The following is a 16394-nucleotide window of genomic DNA, read 5'->3' on the forward strand; positions in this document are numbered from 1 at the left end:
CAAGCCACCCAGGTGTCCCATGTCTTTTAACCTTCATAGTAGCTTTATAAGTGATTGATCTCTATTATCTCTAATGTTTGCTTTTGCTCATGATTTTTTTCATAATTTTCTTCCAATTATGACTTTTTCTTTTACATTTAAAGAAGTTCTTTTAATATTTCTTGTAAGGCTGGTTTAGTGGTGATGGAGTCTTTTAACTTTTTTTTTTTTTAAACATTTTTTTTTTAAATTTATTTATTTACGATAGTCACACTCAGAGAGAGAGAGAGAGAGGCAGAGACACAGGCAGAGAGAGAAGCAGGCTCCATGCACCGGGAGCCTGACGTGGGATTCGATCCCGGGTCTCCAGGATCACGCCCTGAGCCAAAGGCAGGCGCCAAACCGCTGCGCCACCCAGGGATCCCAAGTCTTTTAACTTTTGTGTGGGGAACTTTTTAGTCTCTCCTTCAATTCTGAATAATAACCTTCCCTGTTAGAGTATTCTCGGTTGTAGTTTTTTTTCTTTTCATCACTTGGAATATGTCATGACACTGCTTTCTGGCCTGCAAAGTTTCTGCTGAAAATCAGCTGATAGTCTTATGGGGTTTCTCTTGTATGTTACTAGTGTTTCTTATCTCTTGCCACTTTAAAAATTTTATCTTTAGTCTTCAGTATTTTAATTATTATGTGTCATAGTGTGGGCCACTTTGGGTTCATCTTGTTTGCAACTCTGTGTTTCCTGAACCTGGATGTCTGTTTCTTTCCCCAGGTTAGATAAGTTTTCAGTTGTATGTCTTCAAATAAGTTCTCTTCCCCTTTTTGTCTCTCTCTTCTTCTTTTGGAACCCCTATAATGCAAATGTTGACTCACTTGATACTGTCCAAGAGATCTCTTAACATAATTTCAGTTTTTTTAATTTTAATTTTATTTATTTTTTTGCTGTTCAGCTTAGGTGTTTTCCAGTACTCTGTTTTTTAGATTGCTAATCCATTCTTCTGTATTTCTGATCTATTATTGATTCCCTCTAATCTATTTTTCATTTTGATTTTTTTGTATTCTTCAACTGTGGTTCTTTCTTATATTTTCTCTTTTTTGAAGTTTTCATTAAGTTCCTTCACTCTTCCCTCCAATCCAATGGGCATCTTTATGACCATTACTTTTTTCTTATTCTTTCATTTGGAGATTCCTCTGTTTCCTCATTTTGCTTGAGTGTTTGTTTGTTTCTATGAATTTAGCAGAATAGCTACTTGTCCTAAACTTGAAGGAATGGTCTTTTATGGTTGTCTCCTATGTTCATTGTGTGTGCTTGATTGGCTGGAGCTGTGGCTGGTGAGGGATGAGGGTCTTGGGGAACTCCATTCTGGGGCTGCCCTGGTTCAATGGCCAGAGTTGAAGTAGGTGTGAACTTTTGTGGCCTTAAGACTCTTTACATAGAGAGCATCCTGGCAGGAGAGTGGGAGATAAAGTGGGTGTAAGCTAGGAGGTCCTGGGGCTCCTTGCATATAGGGTATCCAAGTAGGACAACTAAAACTGAGGTGGAAGTACCTCAGGTATCTCAGGGTGCTCAGTGCAGGGGTGCCCTGATAGGGCAGCAATTGCTAAGGGGTGCATGGGCCAGGCGTTCCCAGGATGATCTTTGCAGGGTAATTCCCTGGTGGGAGGCCTAGAGCTGAAGTGAGCTTGAGCCAGGAGGTCCTGGAATGTTCTGTATCTAGGGTGTACTGATCTGGAGGTAAGTAGTGCAAGCCTGGAGTGTTTGAGGGTACTTTGCACCTGTGTCACTTTGGCAACTAGTGTGCACTGACCAAGGATGTCTTAGTATGCACCACACTAGGGCCACCTTGGTGAGACAGCTTGGACAGGTATGAGCTAAGGGCCCAAATTTCTCTGAGATGATAAGCCAGCCAGGGCACCCAGACACTGCTCCCATCCATGTTATGAAAGAGGTGGGGGAATTTAAACCATGGCACTCACTAGGACACCTGAGCTAGAAAGTCTCAGCAGCTCCTCCACCATTTGGCAGAGTTCTAGGGCTGAATCTTTTATAATCTAGTTGCTCTTTTAAACTATAACTTTTTTCCTGTACTGCCAAACATCCAGGCCTGTTTAGGTCCCGGGACTCAGGGTTCCCTGAAGTGTCAGGCCAGCTGTGGTGCCTAGATAATGCTCCAACTCTGTTATTAAGGTAGATGGGGGGACATAAACCATGATGCTTATCATGCCTTCAATGCCTCCAGCCTGAAGAGAGTTCCAGCAGTTCCCCTACAATTTGGTAGCATTCTGTTGTATTCTAGTTGTTCTTTAAAACCATGGTTTTTTTTCTTGGTGCCACAGGGCACATGAATCTGCTCATAGTCCCTCAATGCTGCTCCTATCCACTGTAGTTTTCAGAGTTGGGGCTAGGGGTTACCTTTGCTACTGTATTTCTATCTCTCTTGCCATTCTCTCTGTGGGCTCTTGATCCTTTAGTGTGCAGAATCTGTTTAGTCAGACCTCAGTTCTTCTTTAGGAGGAACTGCTCTATAAGTAGGGGTAGATTTGGAAGTGAGTTCTAGGTTTTTCTTCAAGGTGATCTTGGACTGAAACTCAAGGCCTTCCTTTATTGACCCTTAGACTTATTTCTCAATTTTGTACATATTTTTACTTTAACTTCAAGGCCATAACATAAATGTGACTTCCATGAATAGTTGAAGTCATGATCTTACAGTTCCATTACTCCTCATTATTCCCCATATTCATTCAACTTTTCTACTATGCTGTTTTCATGTATCATACTGCATCAGCTAATTGGTGAAAGTGGTATCTTCCAAGCATGTTTTATGGAACTCTGGTTCTGAAAAAGAAGCATCTATAATTCAATACATTTGCAAATACACTCCTATATACTTTATATCATTACTGGAGAGTCACAGTATGTTGACAAGTTAGAGGTATTGAGAAAGCTATATAACAAATACTCCTTTTAATTGGGAATAACTCAGAATTTCAGAATTTTGGATACTGAGTACATTAACTCAGAATGTACTCGCACATTGCTTTGTCCCATTAATACTTATTACCTTTCCATGAAGTAAATGTGAATTCATTGGTAAATGTAAATAGCAGTGATATAGAAATAGTTTTCTATGCCTTTCTTTTTTTTAAGTGATCTCTTCCTGGGAAAGCTTCCAGATATTGAGCCTTATGTAAGTAAGAATGGCCTATTACCAAAAGAGAAAAGTTTACATGACCCTATATAATAGAGCCAATTCTATGACTTGATGTTCTTTCAAAAAAGAAAAAAAAAAACTAAAAACATGTTCCAGTTGGAACAATATTATGGTTTCTGTCTTTAAGATCATAAGATTCCTCAAAGCACCTTTTAACATGTTTAAAATAGCGGATCTGGTTTAAGGTAGGAAACACAAAAAGTGTAAGACAATATTTTGAGACTAGAAGCAATACAGCCAATAGGCCCAGTTCCTTTGTCAACATTTCCTTTCACTGATAGTAAGACTCAGACATTATCTTCTCTTTTCCAGGCCTGATTTTCTTTTTTTTTTTTTTTTTTCTGTTGGCCATTTGTTTATGGTTTCTATTCCACTATGCATTATTTAGATGACTATGGTTCATTTAAACCTGTGTGGTCAAATACATTAGCACATGGCTATTTAATACTTTTTTTGTGAAAATGTATATTATAAAACTCACCATTTTAAACATCTTTAAGTGTACAATTCTGTGGCATTAAATAAATTTATATTATTGTGTAACCATCACCACCATCACTCTTAGAAATTTTTCATTTTCCCCAACAGAAACTCTGTACTATTGAACACTAACTCCCCATTCCTTTCTCTCCTACACCTCTGGCAATGAATTTGACTACTCTAAGTATTTCAGCTAAGTTGAAATATAGCACATTTGTTTTTTTGTGACTGGCTTATTTCACTTAGCATAATGTTCTCAGGGCTTATCCATATTGTAGCCTACATCAGACTTTCATTCGTTTTTAAGACTAAATAATATTATATGTATATGTCATATTTTGTTTATCCACTCATCCATGTTGGACACTTGGATTGATTCCACCTTTTGGCTGTTGTGAGTAATGCTATAAATATGGGTGTACAAATGTCTTCTTTGAGGTATATACTAAGTAGAATTGCTGGGTAATATGATATTCGATGTTTAACTTTTTTAGGAACCACTGTTTTGCGTATCAGCTGCACCATTTACGTTCCCATCAACTGTGCACAAAGATTCTAACTTCTCTACATTCTTGCTAATACTTAATTCCTGCCTTTGTTTTTGTTTTTATAACAGCCATCTTAATGAGTGTAAGATGGTATCTCACTGGTTTTAATTTGTATTCCCTAATAATAATCATATACTGATTAGCCATTCGTTGTTTTTTTTTTTTTTTTTTTTTTTTTTTTTACAGGAGTGTGTACTCAAGGCCTTTGCTCATTTTTAAATCAGGTTTATTTATTTTTAGTGTTGAATTGTAAGATTTTTTAATATATTACAGATATTAACTCCTTATCAGATATATCATTTGTAAATATTTTCCCTGATTCTATAGATTTCCTTTTTACTCTTCGGTGTCCTTTTATGCACAAAAGTATCAAAAATTTTGGTGTAGTCAAATTTATCAGTTTTTCTTTTGTTACCTGTGTTCTTTGTACCATATATAAGAAACCATTGTCATATCTGATGCCAGGAAGTTTCTGTGTTTTCTTGTAATATTTTTATAGTTTAGTTCTTATGTTGAGATCTTTGATCAATTTGGAGTTAATTTTTGTATATGGTACAATATTTTCTTTCCTGTGGATATCAAGTTTTCTAAACAGTATTTGTTAAAAAACACTGTCTTTTTCCTGTTAAATGGTCTTGTGACAACCATGTTGAAAATCATTTTGCCATATACATAAGCGTTTACTTCTCGGCTCTCTATTCTGTTCTATTGATCTATGTGTCTGTCTTTATGCAGTATTAACTTTTTTCCATATATATATATATATATTTAATTGAAGTACAGTTGACATACAATAATATTAGTTTCAGGTGTACAACATAGTGATTTGACAACTATATATGTTACAAAATGTTTACCATGTTAAGTGGAGTTACTACTTGTCATTATATAAAGTTATTACAATATTATTGACTATATTCTCTGTGCTGAATATTCCATCCCCTTGACTTAGTTGGAGGTTTGTACCTCTAATCTCCTTTAGTTATGTCATCCTGTGACTTGCCAAGACATCCCCACTCTGATAATCAACAGTTTGTTTCCTGGATCTATGAGTCTGTTTTGTTTTGTTTGCTTGTTTTGTTTGTTAGATTACACATGTAAGTGAAATCATATGGTATTTGTCTTTCTCCCATTGACTTATTTCACTTAGGATAATACTCTCTTACTTAATTTGTTTGTAATTTCTAGCAGTTTTTCTGGTGGAGTCTTTTGGAGTTTCTATATCCAGTATTGTGTCATCTGCAAATAGTGAAAGTTTTACGTTTTCTTTGCTAATTTGAATGCCTTTGTTTCTTTTTGTTGTTGGATTTCTGTGACTGAGACTTCTGGACTATGTTAACGGTGGTGAGAGTGGACACCTCTGTCTTCTTGACTGTAGAGAAAAAGGTCTCAGTATTACCCTGTTGAGGATGATAACAGCTGTGGGTTTTTCATATGTAGCCTTTTTATATTGAGGTATGTTCCCCCAAATCTATTTTTTAAAGGTTTTTATCATGAGTGGGAGTTGTACTTTGTCAAATGCTTTTTCTGCTTCTATTGAAATAATCATACAATTCTTACCCTTTCTTCTATTAATATGGTATAACACATTGTTTTATGAATATTGAATCACTCTGGTAACCCAGGAATAAGTCCCACTTGACTGTGGTAAATCATTTTTTAATATATTGTTGGATTCAGATTGCTAGTGTTTTATTGACAATTCTTGCATCCATTTTTTTCAATGATATTGGCCTGTAGTTCTCTTTTTTATTGGAGTCTATCTAGTTTTGGTATCAGGGTAATTCTGGTCTCACAAATTTTTTACGTTGGTTTAATTTCCCACAATTTTGCTGAATTCATTTATTCCAAGTTTGTTTGTTTTAGAATCTTTAGAGTTTCATTCATAAAAGATCATGTATCTGTGAACAAAGAGAACTTTACATTTTCCTTTTCTGTCTGGATGCCTTTTATTTTATTTTCTTGTTTAATTGCTCTGGCTAGGACTTCTAGTATTATGTTGAATAAAAGTATCAAAAGGTGCACCGTTGTGGGGCACCTTTGTTCTTGATTTCAGAGGATAAGCTGTCAGTCCTTCACTATTGAGTCTGATGTCAGCTCTAAATTTTTAAATTTAATTAATTTTACAGTTAATTTTAAAACTAAAAATGGACTAATCCTAGGACCCAGTAATTTTGCTCTTGGGCATTTATCCCAAAGTATGAACACTTATATTTACACAAATATTTATACCAGACATATTTTTAATAGCCTAAATGTGAAAACTACCCAAATGTCTTTCATTTGAATAATAGTCAAATAAGCTCTGGTGCACTCATACCACAGAAGACTACTTAGGAATACACAGATGCAGCAACTTGGATGAACTTTATGGACCTTACACAAAGTGAAAAATACCTATCTCAGATGATGAATACACTATGACTCCATTGAAATAAACATTTTTGAAATAAAAACATAGAGATGGAGAACAGATTAGTCACTATCATCTCGGGGTCAACTATGGGTGATTACCATTATGGATGAGGGACAGGTGATACAAAGTTAGTATGAGAAACTTGTGTTGATAATACATATCTGTGCCTTAACTGTGGTAATAGTTACATGAAGTTACACATGTGATAAAATGCCTATAACTTGTATATACAGAGAACTGCATGTGCAACTGCTGAAATCTGAATAATCTCTATGAATCTTACCAATCTTAGTTTCCCAGTTGTATACTTATACTATAGTTATGCAAGATGTTAACATTGAAGGGGGTTTGGATTAAGGGTTCATAGGACATACTCATATAAATCCTTGTAAGTTCCTGGGAATCTATAATTACCTCAAAATGAAAAGTTAAAAATAGAAGGAATAATTGAATCAAATTAAATTTGTTCCTCAGTCATACTAGCCACATTTTAAGTGTTTTATATCATGTGGGGATGCTATATTGAACAGTATAGAATTATAGAACATATCCATCATTACAAAAATCCTCTTGGACAGCTGCTATAGATACTCTGATGTCTGAAGGAGTTTCAGAAATCACTCCCAATCCATGCAATGATAACATTAAAATAAAATACTACCCTTGTGCTTATGTTGAGTATAGGGTCTCTTCTTTTAAAGATACTGGTTATTACCCCACAGTTAGCACCCAACTTCTGGCACAATAGTATAAAGAATCTAGTAAACTTTGATTCTCCCATTCCCTCAAGTGACACAACTATCTTTTCTATCCCTTTTCTCTTCTGTTTGTGATGTGGAGAAAGTGGGTCACGTCACTGATTCTGTACTCAAAGAAATTTGTGCTTTGAAACTTTCTTAAAACTCGGATAATGTTCAGAATCCTATACTAGATAGTCAGCATTTTCCAGATGTTTCAAAGAATTTTCTTAATTCATTTTCATGAAACAGTGAGGATGAACATGGCTTTAACTTCACTTTAGTACCTAAAGCACTTCTGAATATCTATATTATTCCATTTAGGAGTTAGCAGTTTTTCTTGTCCTATTTTTCTGAGTAATTATACTGCTCTCTGTTTTTATATTTACAATTTAAACCTGATGTTCGTATATATTGTGAAACGATCACGGTAAGTCTAGTTAACATCCATCACCATACATAGTTACAAATTTGTTTCCTTGATGAAAACTTTTAAGATCTACTCTCTTAGTCACTTTCAAGAATATAATTTATTATTATTATTATTATTATTATTATTATTATTACTATTATTTCCCCATGACTTATTTATTTTACAGCTGGGAGTTTGTATTTTTTAATTTCTTTCTCCCATTTCACTGCCTGCCTGCCTCTTACCCTCCACCCGTAGCCTTTGGTAACCACCAAATTGTTCTCTGTATCCATGAGTTTGAGTATTTCTGTGTGGTTTGTTGGTTGATTTTCTTTGTTTGTGTGGGTTCTATTCTGTTCTGTTCTGTTTTGTTTTGTTTTAGATTACTCCTATAAGTGAGCTCATATGGTATTTGTCTTTGTCTGATTTAACTTAGCATAATATCCTCAAGGTCCATCTATGTTGTCACAAATGGCAAGATTTCACTCTTTGAGAGATGAATCCAATTCCTATATATGATATATAATATATATTATATATTTGTATTTGTGTGTATGTATACACTACTGTGTGTAAATATATATATTTTATATACATGTATGTGTGTATATATATATATATATATATATATAAAACACATTTAAATTTTCATATCCTAGCTATTGTAAATAAGGATGCAATGAACACAGAGGTGCTTTTATTTCTTTAAGTCAGTGTTTTTATTTTCTTTGGATAAATACCCATAAGTAGTATTGCTGGGTCATATGATACTTCTATTTTAAATCTTTCAGGAAGCCTCCATATTGTTTTCCATAATGACTACGCTAATTTACATTCCCTACCAACAGTGCATGAGAGTTCCTTTTTCCTCACCTCCTCACCAACACTTGTTATTTCTTTTCTTTTTGATAATAGCCTTTGTAACAGCCATTTATTTTTTATAATAGCCATTCTAACAGGTGTAAGCTGATCTCTCATTGTGGTTTGATTTGTATTTCCCTGATGATTAGTGATATTGAGCACTCTTTCAGGCTCCTGTTGGGTTTGTGTATATCTTCTATGGAAAAATGTCTATTCAGATCCTTTGTTCATTTTTAAATTGGATGATTTGCCTTTTTTGCTATTGAGTTGTAGGAATTCTTTATGTATTTTGAATATAAACCTTTATCAGATATATGACTTGCAAATATTTTCTCCCATTTGGTAAGTTGCCTTTTCATTTTGTTGATGGTTTCCTTTACTGTATAGGGGCCTTTTATTTATTTATTTATTTTTATTTTTTTGTTTGTACAGGAGCTTTTTAGTTTGAGATTGTCCCACTTGTTTATTTTTGCTTTTGTTGCCTTTGCTTTTGTTGTTAAATACAAAAAATCTTCAGGATCAATGTCAAGTTGCTTATTGCCATGTTTTCTTTCAGGGTTTTTATGGTTTTACATCTTATAATCAAGTCTTAGGTCAATTTTGCGTTGATTTTTATGTATGATGTAAGATAATGGTCCAGTTTTATTCTTTTGCGTGTGGATGTTCAGTTTTTCCAACACCATTTATTGAAGACTGTTCCCCAGAGGATATTACTGGTTGCTTTGTCATAAGTTAAAGCACAAACTCTAGTAGAAATGATTTACACATTTGGCCCAGTAAAATTCAAATTTATATTAAAAAAACTGTAATGAAAGTAAATATACACGCTAAGACTAGAAGTTATTTGAAACATGAATAAATAACAAAAGATTAGAATCCAAAATACCTAGAAAGCTTAGATACCAATTTAGGTTAAAACAAGTCATTAGAAAAATATACAAAAACTTATATTAACAATCCAGAGAAAAGGATATATGAATGATAAACAATAATGATCAGTAAATAATAAAAAGACAACCTCCTCTGTTATCAAAGAAATGGAAATCAAATTTTTATATCCATCAGATTGATGGAAACATAAGTGAATAAACATTATTTAAATTGATATGTACAGAAAGTTCATGAAATATGAACATACATTTTGAATATTATTGTAAAAGTAACCTGTATAACCATCACCTAGCTCCAGATGCCTCCATATACCTCTCACAGATCACAGTACTCTTGCTTTCCACTGGTAATAACTACTACTTTGAATTTTTACAGCACTTGCTGATTTTCTGAAGGGGGGAATAACCATTACTTATGCAGTATTTTCTGGTTTCCATGGAATAAGTACTCTTATCATGGCACATTTCAAGTAACCAGCACATCAACTGACTCACTAAACTGAAAATTTAACAGCAGCTCTTGTGAGCATGTGTGAACCCACTCTAGCACTCAACTGCCATTTCTTTAATTTCTTTGCTCTTTTTTTCTTTTAATTCCTTTTTAAAAAAAGTTTTACTACCTAAATAAGCATCCTCAAATAGTTTGTATTAGTTGATTCTCATAACATCAATGTTATATTACTTAATTCAGTTGGTTTTGAAGACTTCCTGTATTCTGGAAGAGTTTGAATAGCATTGGGATTATCTTCTTTTTAAAGGTTTAGTGAATTCCTCTGTGACACTACCAGGATTTACTGATTTTTTTACTAGCTTTCTCTTTAACACCCTTATTTATTTCTTCCATGGAAATCAGACTCTGTAGATAATTTTTCAAAATCTCCTCTCTGATCAGCCCTGGTAAATTATATTTTCCTAGGAAGTTACATCCTCCAGGTCCTCAAATTTATTTATGTGTATTGAAGAAAGCAGTTTTATGATGCTTTTTAATGTTCTGTTTTCTAAGGTTATTTCAGTATTACCTTTTTTACTTTTAAATATTTGTTTTCTCCTATTTTTTCTTGATAGCAATCTAGGTATATTTCTTTTTTTATATAAATTTATTTTTTATTGGTGTTCAATTTGTCAACATATAGAATAACACCCAGTGCTCATCCCTTCAAGTGCGCACCTCAGTGCCCGTCACCTAGTCACCCCCACCCTAGGTATATTTCTTTACATCACTTTGTCTTTTTTGCGGGGAGCCATTCTAGATTTATTTCCAGTGTTTCATTATTCTCTAAATCATTAATCTGTTCTTGAAATTTTATTAGTTTTTTTCTACTTCTTTCTAAATTCTTGAGTCAGATAATTATTGTTTTCATTATTTCTAATACATTCATATTTGTAATGAAAGCCATTTGTTTTTCTCTGTGATCACTACTTCAGCATTCTTATAAGAATGAAACATATATAGTAAAAAGAGTAAAGAGTACTGAATTGTAATACAGGACACAGAGATCCCAACCTAATTCTCTTTTTGTGTATCACTCTCTGCCAATTATCTTCATGGGCACAACACTTAGCCTTTCTCCTCCAGTTTCCATTTCCTTAACTAGAAAATAAGGAAATGATCTCAAAACTTCTATTTTGCTGTTTCATTTAATGAAATACATTCCTATCACCAACTTGCCACTTCAGGAATTAGAACGGAGTCTACGAAATGAACTCTAATCTCAAAAATTTTTTAAAAAGATGTCCTTAGTTTGTCTCTTCTGTGTAATCACAAAAGACATGATTCTAATCATTCTTTGGCTACAAGCTGGGAATCTGAGGCTCAGGTAGATGTAGATCTTATAAGTGTTCTTTACTAACTGCACATATTATGTCATAATCAATCGACAGTTGAAAGTTATATAAAGTTCACAAGGAATTGTTTTCCCAGATCCTTTGAAATTCTTGAAATAAATAAACATACCTGATTGTTGATAATAAAAAGTAGGCAGCATGTACCATTTTGTGAATGGGTTAAGATGATGCAAAAAGTAACAAATGCTATGTCACAGTAAAAGTGTAAAAAACATTTTAAGGTGTGGAAGTCATGGAAGAATGTGTAATAATGACAACAGTACAAAACATTGACAGATTCTGCATCTAAACTTTCCTTAAGAAATTTAAAGCATCAAAACCAAGGAAAAGGTTATTTAGAGATAATTTTTAAAATGTTAGAAAATGGGAGCCAGATTGTCAAAGAATCTTATCCACATTACATAAAATTTGCATGTGAAATCCCTGTCATATTTAAAAATCTAAGTAGTAACTTAAAAAAAAAATCAATGTCCTTTGTGGAAGAATTAATGTTACCATAGTAAAATGAAATATCTTAAGTTTTGAACTTACCAGTATGTGTGATTAAGCATTGACATGAATACAATATAATTTTGTTTCTGCTATGAATGTAAAAAAAATACCAGAAGGGAAATTGGGAGGGAAACTGAACAAAATGCCCTTCATTTATATTTATTTTCTGAAGCCATTTGAAGTCTCCCATTTTATAAAATGTTGTTATATAACAATGGCAGTCATTGCCCACTCTGTATATCCCTGCATGTTCTAAATAAATCGCTTCTGAGTAGTTTTTCTCTGCATCTCACCACATTTTCTAACTATAGGAATGTAATTTTGCAGCCTTAAAAAAAATGCATTGATTTTTAGATGCACATACGGAGGGCAGAATGAGTAACAATTCCAAAAAAAAAAAAAAAAGAATAAATTTATTGTTTTATTTACCTCTCAGAAAAGAGAAAGAAAAGTTACATGCTACATTTAGTTTAAGGATTTATGATGCAGTATAGTTTCCTTTTCGTTTATAATAAATATTTAAAGTACATGTGATATTAAATGGTCCACCAAATTGAAAACCTTACGTGAAAACATGGGACAATGGTTTGGAAGCATAAAGTCATCTACTGTCACAGTGTTTTGTGTGTTCCTTCATGAGACAGTATCAGAAACCTACAAGCCAATGAAAGTGAAGGCTCAAAAGATTTGTGAGATTTTTGCTGAATGGTTCCCAGTCATGTGCAAGAGATTATTGCTTTTCAAAGTGCCAAAGTAGACTTAAAAATATGATTAATACAATATAGTGCTGGACATGGTATGAAAGACAATGCACGTGCATTTGTTTCAGTTCACTCTGATTTAAATGTAGAACTTACAGTATGACCTTTATCAAACTTAGATGAGTTAATAATTTTTAGTTCATTTTTCTCTCCTCTAAAATGGGAATAATGATGCTTACTTGCTAGGGTTGTAATGAACACAAATGAAGTAGTATATATAATAGCACAGACACACGGCAAGTATTTAAATATTAAATTCCTATTGCCCTTGTGGTGATCTTTTTTTAATGAACCACTGTTTAAAAATAAAGAAATTAATGTAAAGAATAAAATACGAGCATCCACTTCAAAATAGGAAAAATATTCCCTAAAAGTGAATGGAGGTAAAGTAGACTGTTAACATGGAAATTGAAGTGAATCTAGAAAACATTCAAAATTCCTCTAATGTGGCCACAGCAAAATCAAATATAAAAGCAAAGTTCTAGACAAACAATATGGTAGTTTTGTTTATTTCATCTCAACAGTGGATTTCTAATTATGTGGTATATGTTGTTTCAGAGGCAAAGGGCCATTGAAAAATACATCTGATGTTATTAATGCTGCCAAGAAAATTGCCGAAGCAGGTTCTCGAATGGACAAATTAGCCCGTGCTGTGGCTGATCAGGTAATATTAGAGGGAAGAGCAAGCACATGCTGTGCATTATCATTAATTAGCACTTGGGTTCTGTAATAGGTTTTATGTACCCTATAAAATGCCTCTGAAAGATAAATTGTAATCACTAACATTTTACAAACAGTCCTCTAAGTCTGTTGAGACTGAGCTTGTGGCAAAAGTAGATTCAACTTGGGAGGGGCTCATTTCAGCCCATGACCAAAATTTTGAGAAATCAGAGTACCCACTATTTAAGAGACATTACTCCCAAAGAATGGATTATGCTGGCTGCCCTCATTCAGCAAGTCAAGTGCTTAAGGAGGAAGACAAAAAGAACTTTAATTTTTGTTTTTTCATATTGATCTTATTGTACTGATGCTCTTTATAATTAGTAATAATTAATGCACTAACATAAATGGGATTAATCCACATAATCAAAAACCTCCAGATTTCATTTTAATCTGGATTTAAAGGAATCACAGATAAATGAAATTCTATTTCTTTTCAGACTGAAATCAGATACATGTTAAAGTAGTTCTCAATCTCACCTTGAATATTTGAGTTTATTTCTACACTTTTCATGTTATTGTGGCTTAAATTGGAACTCTAAAATCCTGTTCTAAATGGCTTGTTGCAATAATGCTCCATTCCTTATAAGGGTACTTTAGGCAGTAGACTTTTACAGGTAAGTAACAGTGGTTTACACTTTGAACCATTTTAAAAGGAAAATGTCTTAAAATATAAAATAAGATTCTGAAATAGAAAGTATTACTCAAGGTATTATTTACATGGACACAACATTCTTAGCATGAACTTGCTTACTAGCCGCAATGCAGTGATGCTCTCTGGAGACACCAGGAGACATAGGATGTTCCTTCTCCGTAGATGGCCCTACTTTCCTATGATTTTTGAGTTGCTTCTCATCATTTTCTTCCTTCGTTCCTTAATATTCAGCTGTTCTCATAAATATTTGCTGTCTTTAACATCCCAGATTCTAGCGTCCTTTAGGTCAATACCAAATTCACTCATCTTCTTAATACCGAGAAGAAAAATACATGATTAAACCATTAAATTTACATTTAAAATAAGCCAACAGACAGTCTCGTTTTAATTTTTTTACGTCTGATGGCTATCCAAGAGAATGTTTTTTGCTTCCTTTTAAATTTTTGAGAAATGATAGTAAAGATAATATATATATATTTTTAAAGATAATATATTAAATATTACCATCATTTGACTATCCCCTAAAAATTTGTGCAGGGTGAAGACCAAATCGTTACTAAGTTGCTAATTTCAGGGAAGTTATCAACTGCCAGGCTTCCTGCAGTTTGCAGCATAAATTGAGCTGCTTTATACAGAGTTCCATATGTATCCCAGAAAGTTCATGAAAAAGAGAGGAGAGACAGTGAATGTACTTGAAAATATGCATGTATGTATGCAAACAAACAAAAATACACCAGGCAGGAAAGAATGTCACAGTTTTTCACTGCAAATATTGAGGGCACTTGGGATGAGTGGAGTGAGAAGAAATTGGTGGTGGTTCTGAAAAGAGTTTTGTGAGGAAGGACTTCTTCCCAAAAGGGAAGGTAGATGGAGTTTGGATGGCTTTTCCATTAAACTCTGAATCTCAGTCACTGAAACTATTTCTTAGTATGTTGAGGCTCCTTGAGTTCAATATTTTTTATTGTGATTTTTGTTTTTGCTTTTACATTCTTAAACCCTTATTTCCAACAATTATGCAACTTGAATCCTAGCCCAAAACAGTTTTGCTATCTGGAAAGCACACCACCCGTGCACACAGACAAATCCCAGGATTCTGGATGTGTTTTGAAATTAAATGACAAAGTATTTAAATGCTACTCTATGATGACTTTTAAAATAAACATATGAGGGTTAAATATAACCCTTTCTTTGTGGCATTCTCCTTGTCATCAGCTGTGAAGCGACTTGCAATTTTTGCTAATGTTTTGTCTGAATAGGACTCCTCTTTCTCAAAATCTGCACCTATTTCCATGATACAAAAATTATTTTTCTTGGTCTATCATGCTTTTATGTGTGTTTTAAATAATAGAAGAGAACGAGCATTAGCAAGGAGTAGATTTGCTGCCTTTATTTTGCCCTGAAAATATTTTTATGAAGATTTGATATACGCAAGCAATATAAACTTTTTACGGACTGTTGCATTTTTAATTACTCTTCCATTGAGATAGAACTTCCAGTTTAATTTGCTGCAAGGTATTTGTATCGAAAGCCTTGTCAGCCCTCTAGGGAGATATCATTTTAAAGTTAATTCCTTTCAGTACATGGGTCTCTGGAGTAGGATAAATATTACAGTATTAAGTACTCGTAGAAAGCTAAAAATAGTCTCTATGGGATTCTTTCTTGATAAATGCAGTTAGTGAAAAAAGTACCATAATGGTGTTCTAGATAAAAAAAGACCCCTGTGTCATTTTTTAAAGAAATGGCTATGTCACAACCACTGGCTTCAAATTATTAATGAACCAACTGTCTTTCTTTTCTTTCTTTTCTTTCTTTTCTTTCTTTCTTTCTTTCTTTCTTTCTTTCTTTCTTTCTTTCTTTCTTTCTTCCTTCCTTCCTTCCTTCCTTTTTTCTTTCTTTCTTTCTTTCTTTCTTTCTTTCTTTCTTTCTTTCTTTCTTTCTTTCTTTCTTTCTTTCAGAATTGCCTTTCTTAAGCTTGAAGGAAAACTACCTGGAGTCTTTTTCTTACACTCTTATTTTAAATAAGTTGCTTCAGTTTTGGCTATAGGTACTTCATTCTTACAGTGTTTCATCAAGGATCTGGTGAGTATATGTCCTTTACAAATACCAAACTGAGCTAGAACAATGAGATGGCCCACGGAATCTTGAACTGAACTTTTGATAGCAATAGAAATATATTTCAGTGACTAAATAGCCATTGGCACTGAAGCCTCAGAAATGCTTTAGGGAGTCAAGTAAATGTCTGTGGAAATGTTCAGCTAAGCTCAGTTGTATTTGATGGACATCTACCCACTAAGTCACAAGGAGAATCCAGAATCCCTGCTCCTAGTTGACTCTGGAACAACCTTTGAAGAGTTTTGTTTTTACTCTTAGGGGTTTGTTATAATTTGTT

The 16394-nt window shown here is 33.6% G+C and overlaps 1 protein-coding gene across 10 annotated transcripts in view; it reads left to right on the forward strand.

Moving 5' to 3' along the window:
• The window catches only part of CTNNA2 (catenin alpha 2), a 1080823-nt gene that overhangs the window by 1023188 nt on the left and 41241 nt on the right, over window positions 1-16394 (forward strand). For all 10 annotated transcript variants that reach the window (XM_077843060.1, XM_077843058.1, XM_077843061.1 and 7 more), the window contains one exon: window positions 13189-13294. In XM_077843060.1, coding sequence (XP_077699186.1) covers window positions 13189-13294 — 106 coding nt within the window. The remainder of the gene's footprint in view (window positions 1-13188; window positions 13295-16394) is intronic.

The sequence above is a fragment of the Canis aureus genome, chromosome 12, assembly GCF_053574225.1.
Source record: "Canis aureus isolate CA01 chromosome 12, VMU_Caureus_v.1.0, whole genome shotgun sequence".
In the NCBI taxonomy this organism is placed as follows: Eukaryota; Metazoa; Chordata; class Mammalia; order Carnivora; family Canidae; genus Canis; species Canis aureus.